The sequence below is a fragment of the Myotis yumanensis genome, unplaced genomic scaffold (genome assembly GCF_028538775.1).
Source record: "Myotis yumanensis isolate MYYU_CA2020_CCGP unplaced genomic scaffold, mMyoYum1.0.hap1 SCAF_2, whole genome shotgun sequence".
Classification (NCBI taxonomy): Eukaryota; Metazoa; Chordata; class Mammalia; order Chiroptera; family Vespertilionidae; genus Myotis; species Myotis yumanensis.
Genome location: NW_027223753.1, coordinates 215131540 through 215157437, shown reverse-complemented (window position 1 = coordinate 215157437; position 25898 = coordinate 215131540). Strand labels below are relative to the sequence as shown.

At 51.1% G+C, this 25898-nt stretch overlaps 2 protein-coding genes across 2 annotated transcripts in view; both read left to right on the top strand.

Annotated features, from left to right (window-relative positions):
• The first annotated feature begins 12346 nt into the window (after positions 1 to 12346).
• SLC5A3 (solute carrier family 5 member 3) overlaps positions 12347 to 25898 on the top strand; it is a 34686-nt gene continuing 21134 nt past the window's right edge. Inside the window, exon 1 of the mRNA XM_070407241.1 lies at positions 12347 to 12433. The gene's annotated coding sequence lies outside the window, so the exon portion shown is untranslated. The remainder of the gene's footprint in view (positions 12434 to 25898) is intronic.
• MRPS6 (mitochondrial ribosomal protein S6) overlaps positions 12349 to 25898 on the top strand; it is a 57248-nt gene continuing 43698 nt past the window's right edge. Inside the window, exon 1 of the mRNA XM_070407243.1 lies at positions 12349 to 12433. Coding sequence (XP_070263344.1) covers positions 12389 to 12433 — 45 coding nt within the window. The 5' untranslated portion in view covers positions 12349 to 12388. The remainder of the gene's footprint in view (positions 12434 to 25898) is intronic.

Sequence of the window (25898 nt, the reverse complement as noted above, 5' to 3'; positions counted from 1 at the left end):
CTTGACTTTCACTGAGTGTCCTATCCCTGTGCCTGCTCTGGCCCCCAGTGTGTACTCCTGCACAGTGCCGGCCAACAGCAGGGCCTCCGTGAGCGTTGGCTGAGTGAGTGAGTGAGTGAGCGGATGGATGGATGGATGGATGAATGGGTGTCACCCTGCGACAGTCCTTGCTCCGGGAGCCAGTGAGAGCTTTCCGTAGGGAAGGAGCTGGTGGGGTTGACGTGGGAGGAGGCCCACGCTGGGAGCCACGTCAGTGAGGGGAGTTGTGGGAGTCACGGAAGGACCCTGCAGTGAGGTGGCTCAGAAGGAGGGGTGGGCTTGAGATCTGCCTGGTGCCTGACTGCATGGGAGCTGAGAAGTGAGATCGGGCCCAGGAGGGCTGCCAATTCCTGGTGTAAAGCCTGGGTGTCTGCCAGGTGGCTCACAGGCCCGGGGCTGGGCGAGGCGTGACCCACACGGCGGGCCTGGGCTCGGCTGTGTGCGGGACCTGAGCTGCGTTTGGGACATCCTGGGAGAGATGCCTGACGGTTGGCTGAGGTGTGGGCCTGGAGCCGGAGAGAGGCCTGGCTGCAGAGTCGGAAGCAGCAGGGCCTGGGGCGTGCATGGACCCACGCGTGAACTGGCAGCTCAGGGCGGGAGCCTCCGGGCTGGACCTGGAGGCGGTGAGAGGAGGAAGCACTGCGGGCCATGGTGGAGGGGCCAGAGTGAATGGTATGAGGCCCGAGAAATCACTCGGCCTGGCCCTGCCAGGGCATTAGAGATGAGTTAAATGTTGGACCAAACATATCAGGCTCATTTTTAAGTTGATAATGTTGCATGGCCCGCGAATGATGTTATAAATATCCAAATGGCCTCGGGCCAGAAACACATCCCCCACCCCTGGTTCAAGGAACCCCTGCCACACGAGAGAGGACCTTGCCATTGAGCGTGATGGCGGCGTGAAAGGCTGCCCACGGGACTGAGACGCGGAAGGGTAACCGGGACGGGCAGAGGTGGGCCTGTGCTGAGGCAGCGGCGGGAGCGGCAGGGGTGGTGCTGGACTCCCTTCCCAGAGGCCGCCCTCGCCGGGGTGAGACGCGGGAGGGGGGCTTCTGGGAACCACGGGAGGGGCAGTTCCCGTCTTTCACTAACTTCCCACACCGCCTGCCACGAACCGGGAGGCCCGGGTGCCGGCTTCTCCTGCACCTCTGCTATCACTCTCCCCGCCCGCCCTGCCTGCCAACGGGCACTTCGCCATCAGCTGTGCGGGGCGGGTGGCAGGAGGGGCCGCACCATCACCTGGCCGTGGGCGGGCACCTGTCTAGACACAGCACACACCGTGTTTGGCACAGGTTCCCACAGATCGGCCTTCCCATCACTCCCGTTCCTCTTCCTAGGGCAGTGATGGCGAACCTTTTGAGCTCGGCGTGTCAGCATTTTGAAAAACCCTAACTTAACTCTGGTGCCGTGTTACATACAGAAATTTTTTGATATTTGCAACCATAGTAAAACAAAGACTTATATTTTTGATATTTATTTTATATATTTAAATGCCATTTAACAAAGAAAAATCAACCAAAAAAATGAGTTCGCGTGTCACCTCTGACACGTGGGTCATAGGTTCGCCATCACTGGCCTAGAGCCTCTGACCTCTCGCCCGGCCCTGGAAGATCTGCTCACATCTGGGTCCTGAGAACACAGGGTCCCTGCTGCTGGGTCTCAGTTTCCCTGGTTCTGATTCTATTCTGAGGCCTGCTCAGCACGGAGGGTGCCCCCTGGGAAAAACTGTGCGGAGACCTAAGAGCCAGAAACGATTTGGACGTTCGGTGTCGGGGGCTGAGGGGAGGGCGAGTTCCTAAGCGCAGGGCAAGGCGATGCGCACACGCTCCTCTGGCCTTAAGGAAGGAGAGTGAGAAGGTGTGAACCGAACCATCCAGGACGAGAGGCCAGCAGCCCTTCCTGGGGTGGACAGAGCCAGAGGCTTTAGTGAGGGTTCCGAGACTCGGGAAGCACAGGGAAGTGCTGCTGGTTTGATTTTAAGGGAGAAGGTAGGACACGGAACGACACGCACGGTGATCACAGCCGTGTCAGTGAGCACACGAGGAGGGCTAGAGCGAGGCCCGAGGTGTCGCCGGGGCTGTTGGGACTGTGGGATTATGGGCCTTGTTTCTGTTTCCCTCGTTCTCTGTGATGAAGTTTCACAGCAGAAAAGGCAGAGAATGACATTTGAAAACCCTGAAACCTCATTTGACAGCCCCTTGTCCTCAGGGATCCCCCAGTGGCTGTGTCGCTCGCCCGCCTCACCCTCTGTGGCCGTGGCCGTGGCCGTGGCCGTGGCCGGGGTCTTTCTATTGATCAGGGAGGTTCCCAGGCCAGAGCCTCCAGGCGGGGCCTCCACTGGGAACCCCTCCCTGGGGGGGGGGCAGGCAGGTGCTGTTCTGGGTTGTTGGCCTTTAAAATGTACAAAATACCATTCAATCCAGGCTTACAGCTCAGCATGCAGAGGGAAGCTACCAGAGCTCCAGCGGCGCTGACACTGGTCCCCACGGCCCGGGAGGGGCTCGCATGGGGACCACGGGGCTGGGCACGGCGCCAGGAGTGGACTTCAGGCCACAGGGTGTCCTCTCGGGACACAGCAGCGGCCACTGGCAGGTGGCTGGCCGATGCACAGCAGCCGTGGCAGGTGACCTTCCTCCCTGAGTCGGGCCTGTCTCCCATGCCCAGGAGGCGCCCACAGGGGCAGGGGTGGGGGACCCAGGGGGGAGGTGCTGGCACACAGTGCAGGGACTCAGCTACGGGACGCCAGCCAGCGTGGGTATCGGGCGCTCTGCAGGCTGAAGCCTGGGGGACATACACCAGCGACGAGGCGTGTCCTGTGCTGCACGGCTGTGGCCCCGGCAGGGAGATGCCGCCTCCTTCTGCCCGGGCCAGGAGGGGGGGCCCCATCGACCCGAGGTCTGCGCTACCTTCCCTTCCCCCTGAATGTTTCTTGTTCAGGCCCCTGAGGGGACCCGGGGGAGGGCACGTGGGGACAGAAAGAGCAGAGACCTGTGTCCCAGATGGAACCCAAGCCCAGTGTGAGGCTTCATGTAGGACCCACAGGTGCACACCACACCCCACCCTCCAGACAAGAGCCCTCCCCTGTCCTGCCAACCAGCAGCCAGCTTCCTCGGTCTTCCAGGCATCGGGCATCGTATCAGGGCCAGGAGCCCAAGGCCATGAGACCCAGCCCCTCCCCCAGCCCCTCCCCCAGCCCCTCCCACTCCCCCTCACCCACCCCCTCACCCAGCCCCTCACCCAGCCCGCCCGGCAGGGGATGATGTGCTGTCAAAGGTGCCTCTGGTCTGTGGTCAGTTCTGATCCATCTCACTGTGTCTGCAGCATCAGAGCCTGTTTCTGCTGCTCGGAGCTGGAACCCTGACTCCACTCTGGATCCTAGTGCTTTGGTTTCCAGCCAGAAACACCTCACTCAGCTCACCCCTGGCGCCCACGGAGCAGCCTCCCCCTCCCACGGGCTCTTCCTCCCTGAGATAGCGCCCGGCCACGCTAGCCCTCTCCTCCCCGAGCCCAGGTGCCCAGGCCTGTGGGCACTTCTCATCTCCCTGGGCCGATGGCTTCACCAGCCTGGACACTCTCCATGCAGACGCCGAGTGGACCCTGTGTTCTATCGGACGGACACCGGGTGCTGCCGCCACTGATGCTCTCAGAGCCGCGCATCTGTGGCCGGTGGCTCGGGGCTCAGAGGGGTTTGCCCTTTCGGGACGTTACCTCCATGTCCTCATACTGCTCCCATGCTCCTTGCTGAGTGATCGATCGCAGAAATAGAGGTCTTGCTGCCTGCTTTTTTTTAGAGAGAGAGTGGAAGGGAAGGGGGGGGGAACAGAGAGAGAGAAACCACGATGTGAGAGAGACACATTGATTGCTTGCTCCCTGCACAAGCCCCCGATCAGGGCCAGGGATCGAGCCTGCAACCTACGTACGTGCCCTTGGCCGGAATCGAACCCTGGACCCTTCAGTCCGCAGGCTGTGCTCTATCCACCGAGCCAAACTGGCTGGGTCAAGTCTCACTGCCTTCTCCGAGGTAAGAGGAAATGCAGGCTGGGAGTTTAAACTCTCTGCCTACTCACCACCCTCCAACTCCAGCCCCACCTTGGTCGAGTTAATCCCTGTGATTCTTTGCAGAAATTTTTCTTTCCATCAAACTTAGTCCCTGAAGGTCGCCATTGTCGACCCCACCAAACGACTTGTGTTTATTCTCGGGCCCCCTTCCGTTTACCTCAACGTGACCCACTCTTTACCCTCCAGCTCCAACCCCACCTTCCACAGGAGGCATCCCCCAGCAGTGCCCGCCCAGAGGACGTTCTCTGCGGGGATTGTTTTCTGAACCTTTACTAGGCCTTTAATCACTGTCATTCTACACGTTTTCTGTTTTTGAAATCCTGTGAGTCGATAAAAAAGTATTTAAAAAAAATACAGGGGTGGGTGGTGGTGGTGGAGACTAGAAGGAGGCTGGGAACAGGAAGTGGAGTGCGCTCCGGGCAGAGGGCAGAGGGCAGGAGGGAAATGCTTGCAGAGCTCAGGGACCTGCAGACGGGACGGTGTGTGTGCTGAGGAGTGGCCAGGGGTGGAGGCAGACAGGGGCCCCTACCAGGGAGGAAGGGCCCTCCTCCCCAACTCCTGGGCCGAGTCTGGACTTGACCCTGAGGGCGATGAGGAGCCAGGGGAGCACTGGGGCTGTGGAGAGAGGGATTTGCATTTGCATTTGCATTGGTCCTGGCTGTTCCCTCGGAGGCTCTAACCATCTCTGGCTCTAACCATGGGCCCAGCTGCCGCCCAGGCCCACAGCTCTGCTCTCCACGCAGGAGCTGGTCTTCTCAGCCGCAGACAAACCGGCTGCCGCTGCACCGGCTCATTCCCAACCGCGTAATCATCGGTACCAAGAGGAATTCTCGTAGCGGGTTGTCTCCAACGTCACCGGGCACATGGCTGATGACCGAGGAGAGGGGGTCCTGCTCGGGCCCGGGGCCGCCTCCCGGAGCCTCTAAACAATGTGGAGCGGAGGGGAGAAGAGAAACAACAAAAAGCTTCGTAAGGATCGATCACTGCCAATGCCAGCCCTCTGCAGGCGGAAGGTACAGGACGTGCTGTCCCAGCCAGAGGGGCCTGGGTCCGTTGCTTAGTAATGTTTCCTTCAGTTTAACATTAAGTCTACCAGACCTGAGGCCCTGAACCTAACTGTCCCCTGTACCTGGGCTCCTGAGCATTAAAGAGAAAAAACCAACATGATATAGAAAAATGTTAGTTACATGCAAACAAGTGGTTAGAATAAGATGGAACTTGGAGACATTGTAGAAAATAGGTCTACCTTTCATCTAGCGCCAATATTCCACCTTTGTGTGGAAATTACCTAAAAATCGGTACAGCGGTCTGGTTAAGGTCGGGAGCTAAACTCCCAAGTATTTCCGCAGTCTCCTCAGGTCTCGGGAAACTCAGGCTGGAAAAGTGCAAGGTTTATTGTGGGAGGTCTCACCTAATAGTCCCAATTATCTTGTAATTTTAATTGCATGTAAGAAATCTTTTTATTCTTCTTTTTTTGAAAAACATTTTTATTGATTTCAGAGAGGAAGAGAGAAGGAGAGAGAGGTAGAAATATCAATGATGAGAGAGAATCATTGATCAGCTGCCTCCTGCAGGACCCTCACCGGGGATGGAGCCAGCAGCCTGGGCATGTGCCCTGACCCGTATGAACTGGGGACACTTCAGTCCACAGGCTGACACTCTACCCACTGAGATAACCCAGCTAGGGCGGGAATCTTTTTTTATTTTTTGCAGCATAAGCATAGATAGATGCTGCTATTGTTGCCATTATGTTTATTTAAAACAACGATGGGCCATTTGAAAAAATAGATATCCAATGACATAATATGACATCCTGATTTGCTACGCCCTCATAGCTGCTCTTGAGGGCTTTGGCCCTCACCGTCTCCACTGCCGAAGGTCGCATGCTTCCTGAGTGTTCTTGGCTGGTATCCCCTTGGCCCCCTGCACGCTCTACCTTCCTGCCACCTTCTTTCTCAACGAAGGGACAGCCCGGCCAAGTTCAGGTCCATAGAGGCCACAGCTCTGTCTGCTGGAGGCGGACTTGCCCAGAGCTGATGGAGGCTGCATAGCTATTGGGCGTAATCCACGCCTATGGGCTTCGTTCCTTTCTCTAAATGTCTATTCAGCCCCGTCTGGTTGTCAGGAGGGCATGTCCCCGTGGGAATCGACAGCCCGGCCACGTGGGTGGGACGACCGCACAGAGGGGGAGCTTTGTCATGATGCTTGTATGTTGACCTTCCTGGGAAGTGCTGACCGGGGGTGTCGTGACACTCACCCCTCGACATTCCTTCCTTAGGTGGCAGGTCACCTGGGTGGTGGATGCCACACAGACCTCAGGACTTCCGCCTTTCACCTGTTGGTTCAAGTCCCGAATAGGGAGGTTAGAGCAACCTTCTTCAGAAGATGATCATCTTGCGGTGAAAACGTATGAAGAAAAAACATCTGGAGAAAAAAACAATGAATGCATTGGGTGGTCCTGCAGCTTGATGAATCAGCAGCTGAGGAAATGCCAGCCAGGGTGTGACCAGAACAAAAGAAATGTTGTTTCTGGAGAAGACACCGGGAGCCACCTCTGACATCTGCCCCTGAGCTCCCTCCACCATCCAGTCACCAGATCCTGCAGACTCCATCTCCTGACCATGGTCCTTCAGTCTCAGGAGTCCCGCCCCTCTGTGGCCTTTGCAATGCCCGGGAGGCTGGTCCCTGCCTGCAAGCAGCCCCTTGGAATCTGCTGGGGCTGGTGGTGCACCCTTAGCTCCCCCCCCCCGCCCCCCCCCCCCCCCCCCCGCCCCCGCAGGGAATGCCTTCCTGGTTTGTTTGGCCGCCTGCTCCCACCGCCTGGTTTAGCCCTGGGGAGCCTGGCCCCCAGCAGCCCCCTGCAGATGCCGTTTCCTCCTCCTGACCCCCCGCCAGCCCCTGGCCTGTGTTCCCTTGTGGAGAAAACACATGAAGCTGTTAAATGCCGCCAACATAATGGACATTGAACATTAAGAACTCTTGTGAGGCCACAGCAGGCTGCTGGGGACACTTTATAATAATGTTAAAAGGAAAACAAACCGACCCCTCCAACAGAGGAGGTGCAGGAAGTATTTTGTCTTTTTAAAGTTATAAAGTTACAAAACATATTAGGCATTCCTTTCCTTAAAACGGTACAGTGGTAAGGAGAACATCTCCTACAAACATCCCATAATTTTTTTTGCAAGGGAGGGTAGACAAGGGTGAAGGTCCGGAATATCCTATTTACGCAAGGTCTGCGTTACCTTTTTTCTTTCTTTCTTATGAGTAGAGCACAAATTCGAGCCCCCCACACCCCCCAAAAAACATTTTTAATTGATCAAAATTAGATTTCTGGGTAATCAAATCTTAAACATAACCATGTTAATTTGGAGACCCTAAGTTACAGAGTAATTTTTTTCATGTATAACTGAAACTTTATACTCTTTGACCAATACCTCCCACTTCTTTCCCCCAGCTCCTGCCAACCACCATTCTACCCTCTGCTTCTCTGCGTTGGACTATTCTAGATGCCGCCTGTAAGTGGACAGATATACACACACATACACACATATGTCATATATAAGCACGATGTGTATGTTATATCCAGGCATCCTCTGTGTCTGGCTCATTTCACTGACACAGTGTCCTCCAGGTTTATCCATGTTGTCACACGTGGCAAGATTTCCTTCTTTTTAAAGGTTGAGTAATACTCCATTGTGCCACATTTTAAGACTAGATTTTCTTTATTTGCCCATGAACATTGATTGCTTCATGTCTTGGCTATTATGAATAATGCTTCAATGAACATGGGAGTGCAGATACCACTTCGAGATCGTGATTTCAATTCTCTTAGATCTATAGCCAGAAGGGGAATCGCTGGATCATGAGGTAGTTGGGTTTTTAATTTTTTCAGGAGCCTCTACACTGTTTTGCGTGGCGGCTGCACCAATTTACATTCCCAGTGACAATGCACGAGGGTTCCTTTTCTCCGTATCTTCACCAATACTTAGTATTCCTTGACTTTTTGATAATGATGATCTTAACAGGTGTGAGATGACAAATTATTGTGGTTTTGATTTGCATTTTCCAGAAGATTGGTGACGTTGAACATCTTTGCCTTCTTGGGAGAAATTCCGTTCCTTTGCCCATTTTAAAATCAGGCTATTTATTTATTTAGCTGGAAAATTGTCTGAGTTGCTTATATGTTTTGGAAATTATCCCTTCTCAGACACATGGTTTGCAAACATTTTCTCCCATCCTGTAGGTTGTCTTTTCATTGTGTTGGTCTTTTCCATTGCAAAGCAGCTTTTTAGTCTGATACAATCCCACTTTTTGTTTTTGCGTTGGCTGCCTATGCCCCTGGTGTTAGATAAAGACAACTGCTATCAAGGCCAATGTGAAGCAGCGTTTCCCTTTTTTTCTTTTTCTTTTTCTGGGAGTTTTATGGTTTCAGGTCTTATGTGTAAGTCTTTAATCCATCTTGAGTTGCTTTTGCCTGTGGTCTATGATAAAGTTTCATTCTTTTGCATGTGGATATCCCGTTCTCCCAACACCATGTATCGATTCCTCATTGTGTATTCTCAGCAACCTTGTCAAAGAACAGTTGACTGTCTGTGCTCGAGTTCATTTCTGGGCTCTCTATTCTGTTCCATCGGTCTATAGGCCTGCTTTTATGCCAGTGCTATACTCTTTTGATTACTATAGCTTTGTAATATAGTTTGAAATCAGGAGGTGTGATGCCTCCAGCCTTGATCTTCTCATTCAAAATTGCTTTGGCTATTCTGGGTCTTTTGTGATCCCATATGAATTTTATGACTTTTTTCCCATTTGTGTAAAATATACCATTGGGATTTGGATAGGAATTGCATTGGATCTGTAGATTGCTTTGGGTACTATGGGCATTTTAACAATATTAATTCTTCCTATCCATGAACATGGGATACCTTTCCATTTATTTGTGTCTGCTTTAATTTCTTTCATCAATGTTTTATAGTTTTCAGTGTACAGATCTTTCACTGCCTTGGTTAACTTATTCCTAAGTATCAGAATTATTTTTTTAAATTAATACATTAAATACAGCAGTAATGTCTTATATTTCTAAGTGCTGAGTATGCATAGTATAAAATTTAAAAATCTTTTTGGTGACGTTTGTGGTTCCAGTAGGAAAATACTAAATTTGCAGCAGCATTGCTTGTGAATTTATTACTGATTTTTAATGGCTCCACCAGCATTCTGTGGCTGTGCTTTAAAAAGAAATGTCAACAAATCAACAAACAACAAGTGTTGGCGAGGATGTGGAGAAAAAGGAACCCTTCTGCACTGCTGGTGGGAATGCAGACTGGTGCAGCCACTGTGGAGAACAGTATGGAGCTTCCTCAAAAAACTAAAAATGGAACTGCCATTTGACCCAGTGATCCCACTTCTAGGAATATATCCCAAGAAACCAGAAACACCAATCAGAAAGGATATATACACCCCTAGGTTCATAGCAGCACAATTCACCATAGCTAAGATTTGGAAACAGCCTAAGTGCCCATCATCAGATGAGTGGATTAGAAAACTGTGGTACATCTACACGATGGAATACTACGCTGCTGTAAAAAAAAAAGGAACTCTTACCATTTGCAACGGCATGGATGGAACTGGAGAGCATTATGCTAAGTGAAATAAGCCAGTCAGAGAAAGATAAATACCACATGATCTCACTCATTTGTGGATTATAGAAAACAACATAGACTGATGAACAGGGACAGATCCAAAGACAGAGAAACAGTGATCAGACTGTCAATCCCCAGAGGGAAAGTAGGGGAGGGTGGGGGTAAGGGGGAGAGATCAACCAAAGCACTTGTATGCGTGCATATAAGCCAAACCAATGGACATGGACAACAGGGGGATGAGAGCATGAGTGGGGGGGTGGGAGATGAGGGTTAATGGGGGGGGGGGGATGAGGACACATTTGTAATACCTTAACTAGTAAAGAATTTTTAAAAAAAAGGTCAATGGGGGCAAATCAGCGGAGCTGCCCTCTCTCTCCCTTTCAGGAGAAATGGAACGAGCCAGTGGGTACATACCGGGTTGGGAGGGTTAGCGGTGCCGAGGTGTTACGCAATCAGGCTAATTTCCTTATGCCACCTGCCAGGTTCGAGGGCGTAGAGGGAGGTCAGATCCTCACTCATGGATGGGAGTTAGGGACGAGGCGTGGCAGGCATATTATTTCTGGGTCCGTATCTTCTCTTTCCCAAACTGGGATGTGGTTGGTAACACGGGGGACAGCTGCAGTGGGGACCACCCTGGGAAACTTGAAACTCCTTTTCCAGGTCCAGGACTGCCTTGCTTTCCTCTGTGACTGATAGTATTCCACTCTTAACTGAGGGCAAACGTAGTTCAGACTAACAGGTCACTCGCATTAGTACCTGTATTGTTTCTCTTTGGAAGAATGGGGTATGCAGAAGTCCAAGAATGGAAAGCATTAGAAGCCAGATATCACAGAAAAGGTTACCGCCTTACCTTCTGTGGGGATGGAAAGTAGATGAGAAATGGTGAGTACCGGATAAGGTGACAAAGGGGACTCTATTCTTGTTTTATTTGGCAGGCCACAGAATAATATCAACACCTTTAAACTGTGCGGTAGGAGAAGTGGAGGCTGGACTGAGCTTTCGGATAGTCCGGGTCCATATTTTGTTTCCATTAATGTTTGACCTGGGGCAGTTGCATAACCTTTGCCTATACTTCGGGGTCCCTAAAGTGGGGTTACTAACAGTTGCTTGGAGCATCGTGAAGTACTCCAAAAGTCTGCGGGTTCAATGACCAGTCAGGGCACACACCCAGGTTGTGAGTTCGATCCCTGGTCCAGGTGCATACGGGAGGCAACGGATTGATGTCTCTCTCTCGCATCAATGTTTCTCTCTCTCCCTATCTGGCTTCCTCCCTTTAAAAATCAATAAAACCATATGCTTGGGTAAGGGCTAAATAATAATAATAGGTACTTGCTTCATACCGCTGTTGAGAATTTTATGACACGGAAAAGCCTTAGCGTGGTGCCTGATTCACAGTGAGCGCTGCGTAAATAAGTTGCGCCTCTTGTGAGGACTGCACCTGCGAGGTGACAGACAGTCCACTTAGAGACCCTGTGCATGGGGAGGCCCGGCGGGGCGGCAGCTGCAGGGGCCTCCTCCATGGAGCGGGCTGGAGAAGGTGCACGTGGTGCAGCTGCAGGCCCACGGCCCCCGCGGCCGGCGGGAGCGGCGAGGCCGCTGCAGGAGGGCGGGCAGGGCGGGCGCGCGCTGACCCAGGACCCGCAGGCTCGCGGCGCTCGGCGGGCCCCCAGGTGCACGCCCGGCACTAGGCACGCGGGTTGGAGCCAAAGCGTTCGCCTGCCCTTGACAACACGCGGGTCACGCCGGCCGCGGGTGCAGGCACGGCTCTCAGCGGCGGACGTGCCCGGCTCCCTCAAAGGCATCGCTGCCCCGGGAAGGAGGTGCCCTCCCCGTCCCCTTTCCGCGGGGCCCTGGCAAGGTCAGGCGGCCGGCGAGGGCGGGCCCGACCTGCCCCCGCGCCCCTGCGCCAGGGGAGGGCCCGGGAGGCCGCGTGCAGCCCCGCGAGGGCAGTGTGTGTGTGTGTGGCGGGGTGGGGGGTGGGGGGGGCCTGGACGGGGGCGGGAGCTGCAGGGCGCCCAGCGAGGGGCGCGCGGCCCCAGCGGGAACGTTCCGGAACCTCCGTGCGCTTCCGGGGGCGGGGACAGCCCGATCCCGCCGCCGCCCAGCCCGGAGGAGGGGAGCGTGGCTGCGGAGACGGTTCCTTCGGGCGGGAGTCGTGGGCGAGGGGCGCGCGCGCGGGGAGAGCCCGCAGCGCACGCGCACTCGGGGCGCATGCCCGCCACCCAGGATGAGACGGAGGGCATGGAAAGTTCCAGCGGCTTCCAGAGCCGGAGGGAGCAGGCGCGGCGGTGGCGGCGGCGGCGACAAGACCTGAGGGGCGTAGGGCCTCCGTGGGCCGCGCCGGCCGAGCCCACTGTGCTGTCCCAGCGCCACGGCGTCGGACCCGCCGGCCCCGTGGGACCGCTCGCGGGGGGGGAGCCCGGCTTCCGAGGGGCGGCGGCCGCTTTAAGAAGGGGCGTGGCGTGGCGTGCGCGGGGGGCGTGGCGTGCGCCGGCAGGGGCGCGCGGTGTGCGCAGCCGCCGAGCCTTTAAACCCGGGCTCGCGCGGCCGGAGCGTGCCTTCCCGCTGCCGCCTCCCGCCCGCCGCTCGCCGACCCGCGCCGCCCGCCCGCCCTCTTCAGCGCCGGGAGCCGGCGGTCCAGCCGCGCGTCGGCCATGCCCCGCTACGAGCTGGCCCTGATCCTCAAAGTCATGCAGCGGGTGAGTGACCTTCCCCTCAGCACCCGCCTTCCCGTGCGGGCGCCTCGCGGCCGCTGGGCCGCCGCCCCTCGCCCTTCCCGCGGGGCCGGGAGGAGGCCGGGGCCGGGACCGGGGCCGGGGCGCGGGCGGGGGGCGGGCGTCCGCCGCGAGGGCTCGTGGGCCGGCCGGCTCGGCGAGGCCGCGTGCGCGCGGGAGGCGGGGGTGTGCCCGCGGGCGCGCGGCGCGGGAGGGTGTGCCCTGCTCACGGCCGGCCCGCTGGCGGGGGACGGGGGGCGGGGGGCAGGGGCCGGGCGGGCCGCGGGGTCCAGTGGAAGGTCCGCGGGAGAACACGCGCGAGCGCCCGGCCCCGCTCCCGTCGTCGATCGCGAAGCCGCCTTGTGCCCGCCGCCGCCTCCGCTCCGCCTCCGCCGGCCGGAACCGTCCGCGCCCGTAGAACGGTCTCCAGCGTGTGGTGCAGCCCGGACCTCGGCCGCCCGCCCGCCGCCGCGCTCCCGCTCCCGACTTCTCTTTCCGACGCAGCGACGGCGGTCCCGGCGCCTTTAGCCCCGGTTCAGGCGCCTCCGGAGGGAACTGTCCCCGCGGGGCTGGGGCTGGAGGTAGGGCTTGCAGGTTCGCCGGCGAGGACCGACCTGCCGCGTCCCGCAGGAGGCAGCTCCTCGTCCCCGCGCCGGGCAGGGACGCCGCCGGCGCCGAAATCCTCCTGCGAGACGAGGGTAACGTGGTGCGGTGCGTGGTGCGTGGTGCGTGGCCTGTGTGTGCTTTCTTCCAGGGATAATAAAAATAAAAATAGAAATACTACCGCTCCGTCTGAACGGCCTGCGCCTGGCTCCCCCCCGCTAGGGACCTGGCACCTTCAGGCGTGGGTCCCGCTCTGGGTCACTTTTGAGAAGTAGCTGTTTGGAAGTTTGGGGTGAAATGGAGCCCGGAGCCCGGTCCCGGCGCTAGGAACGGACCGAGCACCGAGCCCGGGGCGGCTGCACCCGGTCAGGGAGGAAAGGAAGGGCCCGCTGCCTCCTGGTCGGGTCTGGCGGCCCCAAGCGGGCTGTCCCTGAAGGCGGGGAAACACGATGGTGGCGAGGAGCCCCCCTTTCTCTCCCCCCGCCCCCCCCCCAAGAGCTACTGCATAGAGAGAACAGGGGCGGCGAAGAGAAAACATTTCTAAACACATGGAAACTGTTTAAGCCTCTGGTGTTTTGCCCGTGCTTTTAGGGGACACCACAGAACCTGGGAAAGGCAGTTACCGAAGTTTCCTTCGTTTACCTTGTTTTGGGGGGAAATGTCCCTGAAGAGTCCGGGTGCAGGCACACGTGTCCCGTCCACCTTGGAAGTGAGGACTCGGACTCTGCCTTGAGGTGGCTGATCCCTCACCAGGCTGCGTGTGGGGGTGTAAGCTCCGGTGGGGCAGGCGCTGTGTTGCCCTGCGCTAGGTCAGCCACAGTGCAGTTCGTTTACAACAGCAGTTCCTGCTTTCCTGGACGCCCTGGGGGGGGGGGGCGGGGGTGAAAAGCCTTGATGCATAACACGGGGAGCCCCCCCCCGGGCGGGCGGAGGAGGCCAGGACTACAGATAGGACATTGTAACACGGCGGCCTCGTGGCGAAGAGTTCCTTGGCCTAAATAAAGATTAAACAACAAAACTCATTTTTCCTTCACAAAACTTCTTTTTAAGTTGGTGGTAAATGTTTGACACACACAAAGACTCGCTGCTTTTGAACAATTTTGCTTTTCAATTTAGGAAAATAGGATTCTGAAATTGGATCAATACTGGGAGGAGAATGGATGGAAAAGTTCACCCTGCGGTGCATTCACTGCGGGTGCCGCTGTGAGCGGGGCGCCTGGGGAGGCAGGAGGCTCTGCTCACTCGGCAGCACTTGGCGGCCCCCCGGGAAGCCTGGGGCAGCGCCTCCATTCGAAGCTGGTACGTTTCACATTTTTAGATTCTGAAATCTACCTCTTCACAGTATCACCCTTCAAGGTGATGGCTTATTCCCACCACCTTCCCCAGACTGTTTCTGCCTGCGATGTGGAAGTTGGGAGACTGGAGTGTTTCTGGTCCTTCTCTGTGCTCTGTGCCTGAAGAGCATCCCGGGTCCCTGGAGTGTAGACTCCTCCCTGCCCATTTCTCGTTTCCTTGGACCTGTACCGGACCCCTCCACAGCCAGCACCTGCTAGCAGTTTAAATGTAAGCTGGTTGCGGTGTGAGGCGCTCCCACATCCCGTGGATTGGAGACTCGCTGTGTGTGCAGGCACCGGGGGTCCCGTGGCCTGACCAGGGGAGTGCAGACGATCCTGGTGGCTGCAGCGGTGCCGGCCACTGAGAAGCCCATGGCAGTCTTTCCTCGGCTTCTGCGGCTGCCCTTCCTCCACCTCCTGCGTTTGGATGTAGAGACCAGTCCTCCCGAGGAGAGCTGTATTTGCAGGTGCCATTGAGCTTAACTTTCATCGTAACGTGTGGATGTAAACATGTCCTTTCCATTTCCCCCAACTTTTAATTCAGCGTGAAGAGTAAGTAAAGTGGGGTTAAATTCTGAAATTGAACGCAGTGAAGTAATAGGTGCTGGGAGGGTGCCTTTAGAGGGAAAGACTGCAGCCATTTGAAAAGATGGTTGCTTAGGCCATATTTACAGAGGAGTCTCCAGGAAAAAACACTTTAAAAGTGGTGTTCTAGCTGTACCAGCATCACAGAGCGTCACTTACTCCTGGGAGCCTTCACCTGTGGGAGGACACAGCTGAGGACAAGCACAGGCTGCAGCTCCCGGGGAGTCCAGTCCAGCGGCGGGAGACGCTTTCTAACCGCAGAAAGGGGTGGCCGGTGAGAGGCGCGTTCCCTCCACCCCGTCCCGTCCTGGCGCGGGGCCTTTAGCAGACGGGGAGCGTCACGCATTGATTGGGCGGCCGAGGGCTGAGGAAAGGACTGACGTCCATAGATGTCACTTTGAAATTAGCTTTAAAGGTTGGTATTTAATTTGTGTGTAACAGATGAATTGCCCCTACTGTGTAGAGAACTTAGGAAAAGCTGTGTAAACTGTAGGCAGTTCTCGGGCTCGGGATGGGCTCCGGAAGAGGGCCTGTGAGGTGCAGACGCTCCTGCAGAGCACTTCGTCTCCGGCTGCCGGAGGACGCTCTAATGATCCTGTCTGTGACGTTTGCCCAGAGCTGGCGTTTGTAGGGTCGTGAAAGCCCTGGGAACATGCTCTCTCCTGGCCTTCCTGAGCTACTCAGGCATTTTTACAGGAAGAATTACAGGTTAATGGTTTAAGGAATAACTAGCTTAGTTGCCAAATGAATGCATGTGTATACAGTGAAACAGCTTTATATACCCTCTGGTACATGTTTTCCTAGTAGGAAAACAAGAGCAGCTACCTACTTTGGCAATCTTAAGTTCTTTTTTCTTTAAAACATTTCACAAGTTAGGGTTAATACCCCTCATTTTTAATTTTATTGAAAAGCAGGTTATATTTTAAATTTTAAGATAACTCATTGAAATAGTTCTTTGTAGGCAAAGAATTTTATGATATAATCTGAGTTTAACTTACCACCTGGGTCTTATGTGTTTAAAAATTGAAGTGTAGTGATAGTCCAGTTCCCAAAATGTAGCAAGCAGTAAGCTTTCTGATTGTGTGGGCAAGAGTCCCTTCCATTTCTCTTCACTCAAGCCTTTTTGATTAGAAAAGCTGGCAGAAGTTTTGTATTTGCTCTAGAGTTATATCCAGGTTAGGGTCTTCTGAAAGTAACGCCTACAAAATGTTGGCATTTTAGACACCTGCCTAGGGTGCTGATGAATTCATGTGGGACTGACCAGCCCTACTCATTGGAGCCCTAGCTCATTGGAGCTTGGCTGCTTGGCAACATTTGATGACTAGGAAATGGACACATTTCTGCTCCCAGGTGGTGGCAGACAAAAATTCAAATGGGAACGCCTTTGTTCTATCTGTCAGACGGCTGAGTTGGTCTTTTTTTCCCTCTTATGGGCCCCCCTCAAATAGCTTAGCTTGTATCTTTACTAATTACCCTTTGTGTTTTGTCTGCTTGAAACTGGACAACTTAAAATACTTGCCCAGTAATGAGAGACGAGCCTGGCGCATTGAGTGTCCTTGGGATTAGAGTGTTCTTGGGTTACAGCTCATTGCCGGCAAGTGATTGAAGAAGGCGCCTGCTCCTGCCCCTGAGCTTGCTAAGGTCCGAGGAGTGGCTGGGGGGTAAGGAGTCCCTCCTCGCCAGACATGGTTTGTGTTTCTGAAGAAAGCCTGTCAGAAGGGACATTCCACCCTGTGTTTTCTTGTTCATGCCTCACATTCAACACTGACGTTTATAGGTGTTTAAGTCTAGTATTGACATGCAGACGATTATAAAATCACTTTTGAGAAAACAATTTGGAAGAAATGAGGGACAAATTCTAAAGTATTTTCCATCTAGTGCCTGCACTGTAATTGTACAGGTGTGATTTTTCTGTTCAAGACAAAGAATACCTCTTTATCTTTTGCTTAAGAAGGCAGTATTCTTAAGCACCAGGGATTATTATCAACACATAATTATCTCTTAGGGGAATAAAAATTAAGAAATTAGTAAAAAATTTTTTAAGTCCTCATTCGAGGATATGTCTTATATAGATTTTAGAGAGGGGGTTGGGGGAAAAACATTGATGTGAGAAACATCCATGTGAGCCCTGACCAGAATTGAACCTGCAGCCTTTTGGTGTAAGGGACAATGCTCCAACCACCTGAGCCACCTGGCCAGGGCAGGAATTAGTCAAATAAAGAAAATCATGCAAATTTAATGAATGTCTGGTAAGTTGTTAATTTACCTAAAGGAAAAATACCTCAGAAATTTGGAAAGGGATAATTACTCCAGTTCTCTTATTCTCGTTGCTCTAACTTAGAGTAGGAGTTGGCAAACTATGGCTCACGCCAGATCTCACTGGCTACCTGTAGTTGTACGGCCTGTGAGCTGAGAAAGGATTTTACATTTTCAAGTAGTTGGGGTAGGGGGAGAGGAGGAATAAAAAAAAGTATTTTATGACATGAAAATGATGTGAAATTCAAATGTCGGAGTTCATGAACACAGGTGTCTTGGAACATCACCCTGTTCATTTGTTTGTATTTACTCTCTGGTCCTTTATGGAAATTTGCTGACCGTAGTTCAGAGTGTAAGACAATTTCCCAGGTTCAGCATGTCTCAGCTTTTAGGGTCCTGTTTCTGACATTTCTGCCTTCATTCCTTCCTTTTCCTCCTCTGTGTGTACTATGCCTTTGACCTCCATATGGATGACTTGCCTTTGTTGGTAACAAGCTAAGAATTCTGGCATTTTGTACTTGAACTGTGCTGGTCAGAGCCTCCTGGATGTCCTGTTGGCACTGCAAACTCAGTGTGGTTCAGATTTGATGAGTTGTCTACCCTAAGCTTGTCTTACTTCTGTTCTTGGGTTCTCTGTCTCTGTCCCCTGGAGCTGAACAGTCTTGGTGTCCTCCACCTCAGTCCCATCTCGTCTCCCCTCTGCCCCAGATGGCCACTCCTAGTTCCTGCTTGAGTCCTGCAGTTTCTTACTCAGCTGGTCTCTAACCTGCTCAGGGGTTCATTGTAAATACCATCTGAGTGCAAGAAGGTAAGTTGTTGAGCTACTTGAAAAGAATCCAATGGAAATGCATTTTTAACAAGGAGATAATGCAGAGCATTGTATGGATTATGTCATTGCTTTCGCACATCCGTTGATTGTGTCCCTAATGCCAAGTCACAGCACCTCTCTTTTAAAAAAAAGAGACATTCAGATCAATCCCGGCATCCAAGGCTGTCTGAGAGGACTCCAACCTTTTTTTTTTTTAAACTCCCGCTCCCCTTCTAAAGTTCTGCCATCTCTACACCAAGTAGACCAGGCTGCCCTGAGCCGTCACCTCCCTTCGCTCTCATTTTCTCGGGTGCTGGTGTCTCACTGCTTTTCTTGGAATGCCCTCCCTTTCCACGTTGCCCCGTCATCCGCGAGCGCCTGCCTCAGTTCACTTTAAACAGCTGTCGAGGGAAGACCTGCCCTGTGAGGACACGGATCTTCCTTTGGGTTTGCACGGGGCTTTCTGTTGTCACCTGGAGCGCCTCTTACTCTGTATCACTGAATTGGTGAGTTTCCTACCTCCTTGGTTGGATGACAGATTCCTGAGGGTCAGGTCTGTCTCCTCTCTGTCCTCTGCTCGCACAGCAGGTGGGTGCTCGCTCAGCTGCCTCACCAGGGTGCCGACTGCTCTGTGTGAGCTGGTTCTTGGGTCTGAGAGGGCATCTGACCTCTGCTAGGCAGTTGCTGTCCGGTCGGAGCACTGGGCTTGCACTGGGTGAGCTGAATGCTTGCCAGACATTACGCTGGCTTCTAATACTATTTCCTGGCAGGTAACCTTGTTTCCACAATAATAATTTAATTATGTCAATTGTTAAAATGAGAGCAAATTACCCTCCCCCCAACCGCCTCCCCCGAAAACCGAGTTGGGTTCTTTGGAAAGATTTGATAAAGGTGAGTCACTGAGATAATGGCTGTAGAATTTAGATGTGGCTGCAAATAATTAAAAGTTGGAGAGGAAAAATAAAAATAGTCCAAGACTCTATGTAGATTGCTTTACAAGGATTTCTTACTAAAAACGGAAGTTGGCCATGATGCATTTATAGATGTGGTGTAGACCAAGCAGAAGGAATGTTACTCTGCAAGGAACTTCATCATCGCTCCTATTCGCCAAGTGCTTTGGCTCATAGTAAAATGGGCAGATAGATGAGTGCACATTTATGTGTTAAACTTACGTAAAATGTTTAAGGTACGTATGTACGGTTTTTTTATTTTGCACTCGAGCTTTAATCTCTTTTTTCCTGTGACTTTGGATATGATTGTTTTGGGTATGAAAGCTGCTCCAGTGAGTGCTCCGAATTGCGTTATCTAAATGATCGGAGGAACACGAGGTCCCGAGGGCAGATGCCAGGTATAAACAGAGCTGGCCATCCTAGAAAGAGCTTCCGAGCTGGATCACACCTGCTTTTGGGTCCTGGCACCTGCCTCCTAGGGATGTCACCTGTTGGTAACGTGACATTGGAGGTAGTAGGTGTTCAGTATGTTGTTAAAGTTAGCTTTGGGATCTCAGGCAAGTTTTTGAACTTTATTGCTTAGTTTTCCATTTATACTTGATTGACGAAGAGACTCCTGAAGATAAATTTCTTTTATGTAAGTTATTTTACCAGAATCTGAGACTGAGTCAAACCCGGAATATAGTACTTCCTCAATACATATTTGAATTAGGGTTGTAAGCCACTCTACATAAGAGCTTGCATGCTAAGTAAGCAAGGGCGAGCTTTGCATATTTGATGTAGAGTGTGAGGGAGCCTATGAACTCTACCAACTTAGAACAACTTTGTCAGACAGAGATGAGTCATTTACTCAGCAGCCACTGGCCTTTGCGGCACTGTGCCTGGGCCTCCTCTTCCAGGCTTTTGTTCATCTCCTGCCCCGCTTTATTTTTTTTAAATATATTTTTATTGACTTCAGAGAGGGAGAGAGGGAGAGAAACATCAATGATGAGAGAATCATTGATCGGCTGCCTCCTGCACACCCCCTACTGGGGACTGAGCCCACAACCCAGTCATGTGCCCTTGACCGGAATCAAACCTGGGACCCTTCAGTTTGCAGGCTGATGCTCTATCCACTGAGCCAAGCCAGCGAGGGCACCTGCTCTACTTTCTGTAACCAGTACTTACAAGACTTAAATGTGTTTTTTAGGTGAGGAGGTTGGGGACAGTGAAGGATAGAGAAAATCTAAAGCACTGAGTTATGTACTTTAGATAGGCTAAGTGCTAAGGTGATCAGAGGCAGGTATGGGAAAAAATCAGTATTTTATTATTTTATTTTATTTTATTTTATTTTTAAAATATATTTTATTGATTTTTTTACAGAGAGGAAGGGAGAGAGATAGAGAGTTAGAAACATCGATGAGCGAGAAACACCGATTAGCTGCCTCCTGCACATCTCCTACTGGGGAAGTGCCCGCAACCCAGGTACATGCCCTTGACCGGAATCGAACCTGGGACCTTTCAGTCCGCAGGCCGACACTCTATCCACTGAGCCAAACCGGTTTCGGTGAAAATCAGTATTTTAAACAGTATTCGGTAAATGTTTGATTCCAGCTGTCGTCCTACTAACACTATAAGGACGACCGCTTTTCAATAGCATCAACAGATGGAGCAGCTGATAGAACCTGGCTGATTTCTGTTGCTACGTGGTATTTTCAGTTAATATTTTACTTTTCATTTTTGATACAGTATTATAAAACTACATTTTTCCTTTTAATTGGTGATTTTAAGAGATTTGTTTTATTCCTATTGATTCAGATTTTATTTTTATAAAGGAATTAAAACAGTATTTTACATTATAACACATGTTTCTGGAATGTATATATTTCATTAACATACTTAATTGATTTTTTAAGTAAGTACCTGTGATCCAACAAGTTTCAAATAAGACCTTTTCCAAGAGAATATGCATTTTTGATATATATACTTCACTGTCATTTTTTAAAATCCAATTTTATTTCCAATTTAATTTGTGACTTTTTCTGCACCTAATTATTTTACTCTGCAGCTGTATAATGGGATGTTGGGTGGCAGAGGGTACTGGGACCATGTGAAGCAGACTGAGAAGTGTGTGTGTGTGAGTGTGTAAAAGATGAAGACACAAGCATGCGACCAAGAAGAATAGTAATGCTTTTAATGTTTAAACCACTTCATTGTCCTTGGGAGCTGGCATAGTGCAGTGTAAATGTGTTCATGAGTTAATAAAAACTGTTCAACAAAGCTGCCTGAGGAATAGATTGTGTTAATTCTTTTTAACTATCATGTTTTAAACTGGGTAAGTATGAATGGTTGTCCTCAGCCTTAGATCACTTGGTCATGGTTTGCGATGTGTTAAATCAAGGTGGGAAGTGTCGGGTGGGCCAGTGGCTAGGGAAATGGGTGTGTGGGCGCTGGTGCTTACCACTCCAGTCTGTCACTTCCATGGGAACGTGGTCCTGGTTTTGCCAGCTCCTCCTTTTCTAACCTATTCCTAAGCATAACTCCAGGTTTTACAGGAAATTGATTTTTAAGATGTTGGCAACTAATTAAAAGACATTTAAACACCATGGATCAAATGTAATGTATTTGTTTAGATAGAGCTAAGTTCTGATTTAGATAATAGGTTTTGGTTCTTTAAAGATGCCCTTAACTGTCTTCGACCTCTGGCAGTGTGACTTGGTGTCAGCTGTCGGACTGCCACTTTTTCTCTGGGTGTCCGGGTGATTCTGGGCAAAGACAGCTTTGGCTGGAAAGTGGTGTTTTATTTTGCTCAGGGTGTATCTATGAAGTTCACATCAGAGTGTATGACCCATGGTCTTGGAAAAGTATGACCATGGAAAAAGCTAGGTGCTCTTCTATACAGGCTATGGCACAAAGGGATGACAAAATGCTTTTGTTTTTTTTAAAATACATTTTTATTGATTTCAGAGAGGGAGGGAGGGAGAGAGAAACATCAATGATGAGAATCATTGATCGGCTGCCTCCTGCACACCCCCTACTGGGGATTGAGCCCGCAACCCCAGTGTGTGCCCTGACCAGAATAGAACCCAGGACCTTACAGTCCGCAGGCTGATGCTCTATCCACTGAGCCAAACACGCCAGGGCAGATGCTTTTGTTTTTGACCAGGCTTCACGTTTTCATAGAATGGAAGCCAAGTTTTCCATTTTGTCTTTTTCACTTTTCCACTCAGTCTAGATACGTAACAGCAGATCACAGATAAACGCACAGGTCCACTTGTTCATCCACCTTCAAGTCCAAGGACAATTAGTCACCTAGTCCCCCTACCATTTTTCTGAGGTTACAGGTCCCTAGTTCCTACCCACTTTGGGAAAACTTTGTAGAGGTTGGTGTGGATGAGAGCTTCACAATGAAATTGCAAGAGAAAGCATGGCCCCAACAACAAAATCTTCACCTGGAACCCTCAGTGCTCATCAACTGGCGTTTGTCTGCGTCTACCCCAGAATGAATCCCTGGTTTTGTCTGTGTTTGGAGTTAAGTTTTTAAAGCGCTCTCCTCGACCCTCCCCTGGCTGTTAAAACACTTTAAGTTTGTCAGGTGAGGAATCCCAGGCACAGCTGTAAGGGGGCGGGGGGGGGGGGGGGGGGGGGGGGGGGAGGCCAGACATCTGCCTGCTTTCAGTTTGTGTTCAGGTGCCCTATGTGCAAATTGTGAATATAAAACATCATTCAGTACTGGTTTAGGTTCATGTTCAAAGGTGAGTTTCTGTTGAGTGAAAAGCTAAATTTGGGGATAGGATCTTTGCCAGGCAAATGGTACAGGAAAGATGTACTTCAGTGTCCTTCTAAAAAATTACTTGAACCCGTTAAGGAAATACATGACCCAGCAGTAGACGGTTTTGTTTTTCTTTCGCTCGTGCACTATTACCTTCTGTTCTGTTAGCATTTTCATGTGAAAGTGGTGTCAAGTATGCTGTCTTGCTAACCTTTGGTACCAAGTTTCCATCAGGAACGGTCTTAAGTCTGCAGACACTGGTGGCGCTTTGGTCTCAGGAATGTGTTCTCACCTGTGAACTAACAGCCAGGAGCTTTTGCAAATTCAGGTTAAGAAGATTAACATGAAGAAAAGAAATTCCTCTTAATACCATTTCTTTATTAAATATTTTATCTGATTAGGATGGAATAATTAGAAGCTGTAATTTCAAGGTCTTCTACCTTTGACATCCAATGGAAGCGGTTCTGATCCTTGGGAAAATTAGAAAGTTTAAAAATATTCCAACCAAAAGTGTTTGCCTGAGGAAATATCCCAATTGTAGGATCTTTTATTATGACTTGGCCTCCTTGGAGAATTAGAGTTGGTCCACCAGGAAAACTCTTGTGTTTACATGTTCTGGCCTCAGTCACATGGAAAAGTCAAAATTGGTATCTGGTTTAGAAATGGTTTTTCTAGGGACGTGAAGTTGGAACCCTTACGGTCTAAACCTGGTTCTCAGGGGCTGTGTGTTCTGCCGGCTGAATCAGGGTTAGAGAGAGTGGTCTCCCTTTTATAGAAGAAAAAACAACAGGGTGTCACAGCAGCCCAGGAAGCGCTCAGCAAGGGCTCTACAGGCCGTCTCCACCCGGCAGCTGTCCGCTGATGACAGCATCTGCAGAGGAGCCACTGCGATGGAGGAGGTTTCACAGGACTGGAGTGCCTACCAGGTGCCAGCTCTGGCATGTGTTAGGGAATGCGGGGTAACCAGACAGCCTCAGTTGGGGGGAGGTTACATTCTAGGAAGGGAGACAAACCAAATGCTACGAAGAGAAACAGCCAGCTGAAGGGGCAGAAAGGGCAGATTTCCTTTTCATTGGAGTGCTCGGGCGAGGCAGAGACTCGGTGCGGGGAGGGCGCAGGGTGCTGTTCACTGGGGCTGAGCGGAACGGTGCGGGCCTGGGCTGGGAGCTGTACCGACCATGCGGTTCAGCAGGCGTGGCTCTAAGCCTTTGGCCAGCCTTCCCGAAAGAGCCAGTGTGGGAGGGTTCAGTGCTGTTTGCCCTTCGGCTTTTTTTCTTTTGGTTAAGCCTCACCTGAGGCTATTGTTTCCATTGCCTTTCAGAGAGTGGAAGGGAGGGAGGGATGGGGAGTGAGAGATGTCGATGTGAGAGAACACATCCACTGGTTGCCTCCTGCACACCCTAACCCGGGTGGGGAGCAAACCTGAAACCCAGGTAAGTGCTCTTGACCGGGAATTGATCCCGAGACCCTTCACCCAGTGTAAACAGTTAATCAACTTTACCAATCTTTCTTCACCTCCGCTCTCCCCTCCCCATTTTTTGCTGGATTATTTTATATATTTTTAACTTTACCTATTACTTACTTATTTTTAGTGTCCAATCTCTTTTAGTACAGAAAGGGTGCAGTGAAAACGTATCCACATGCCCAGGCCATTGGGGGGGCCCGGAGCAGTCAGTCCCTCTGCAGGTTCTTGAGCCCTTCCTCCAGGTCTGCGGCGGCATCCGGCGGGCGGAGGCTGTGCCTCTGCTTCCCCCCACGGGCAGCCACACTGGGGGAGCCCCCGGTGGGGAGGGTGGGCAGCTCACCTGGCAGGCTCTGTCCCAGCGCATCTAGGGCCTGGGACACAATGGCACCACTCCCTCTTCATCCTCCTCAACTTTGCTTTTTATTTGTTATTTTTTAAAATATATTGATTTTTTACAGAGAGGAAGGGAGAGGGATAGAGAGTTAGAAACATTGATGAGAGAGAAACATCAATTAGCTGTCTCCTGCACCCTCCCTACTGGGGATGTGCCCGCAACCAAGGTACATGCTCTTGTCTGGAATCGAACCTGGGACCCTTCAGTCCGCAGGCCGACGCTCTATCCACTGAGCCAAACCTGTTAGGGCTCAACTTTGTTTTTTAAATGTAAACCTTTGGAGGATTTGCAAGAATGGTTCAATGAACACCTGTAAACTTTTTGCCTGGGTCACTATTTGTTAGAATTATCCATATTTTAGCTGCACCATTTGAAAAGCGTAGGCATGTTGACATGCCTTTCTTAGCAATAAGGGCTTTCTTTTTTTTTTTTTTTTTTTTTTTTTTTTTTTTTTTTTAAGCACATTACATTTATTGTGTTTTTTTTTTTTTTTTTTTTTTTTTTAATTAAATCTTTATTGTTCAGATTATTACATTTGTTCCTCTTTTTTCCCCCCATAACTCCCCTCCTTCCAGCTCCCACCCCACCCTCCACCCTCACTCCCCACCCACTGTGTTCATCCATAGGTGCACGATTTTTGTCCAGTCACTTTCCGCATCTCCCACACCCCTTTTCCCCCCAAGAATAGTCATTCTATTCCCTTTCTATGTCCCTGATTCTATTATAATCACCAGTTCATTCTGTACATCAGGTTATTTATTCACTTGATTCTTAGATTCATTTGTTGATAGATGCATGTTTGTTGTTCATAATTTGTATCTTTACCTTTTTCTTCTTCTTCCTCTTCTTAAAGGATACCTTTCAGCATTTCATATAATACTGGTTTGGCGGTGATGAACTCCTTTAGCTTTTCCTTATCTGTGAAGCTCTTTATCTGACCTTCAATTCTGAATGATAGCTTTGCTGGATAAAGTAATCTTGGTTGTAGGTTCTTGGTATTCAGCACTTTGAATATTTCTTGCCATTCCCTTCTGGCCTGCAAAGTTTCTGTTGAGAAATCAGCTGACAGTCGTATGGGTATTCCCTTGTAGGTAATTGAGCCTCTTTCTCTTGCTGCTTTTAAGATTTTCTCTTTGTCTTTTGCTCTTGGCATTTTAATGATGATGTGTCTTGGTGTGGTCCTCTTTGGATCCCTTTTGTTTGGGGTTCTCTGCGCTTCTTGGACCTGTAAGTCCATTTCTTTCACCAGGTGGGGGAAGTTTTCTGCCATTATTTCTTGAAATAGGTTTTCAATATCTTGCTGT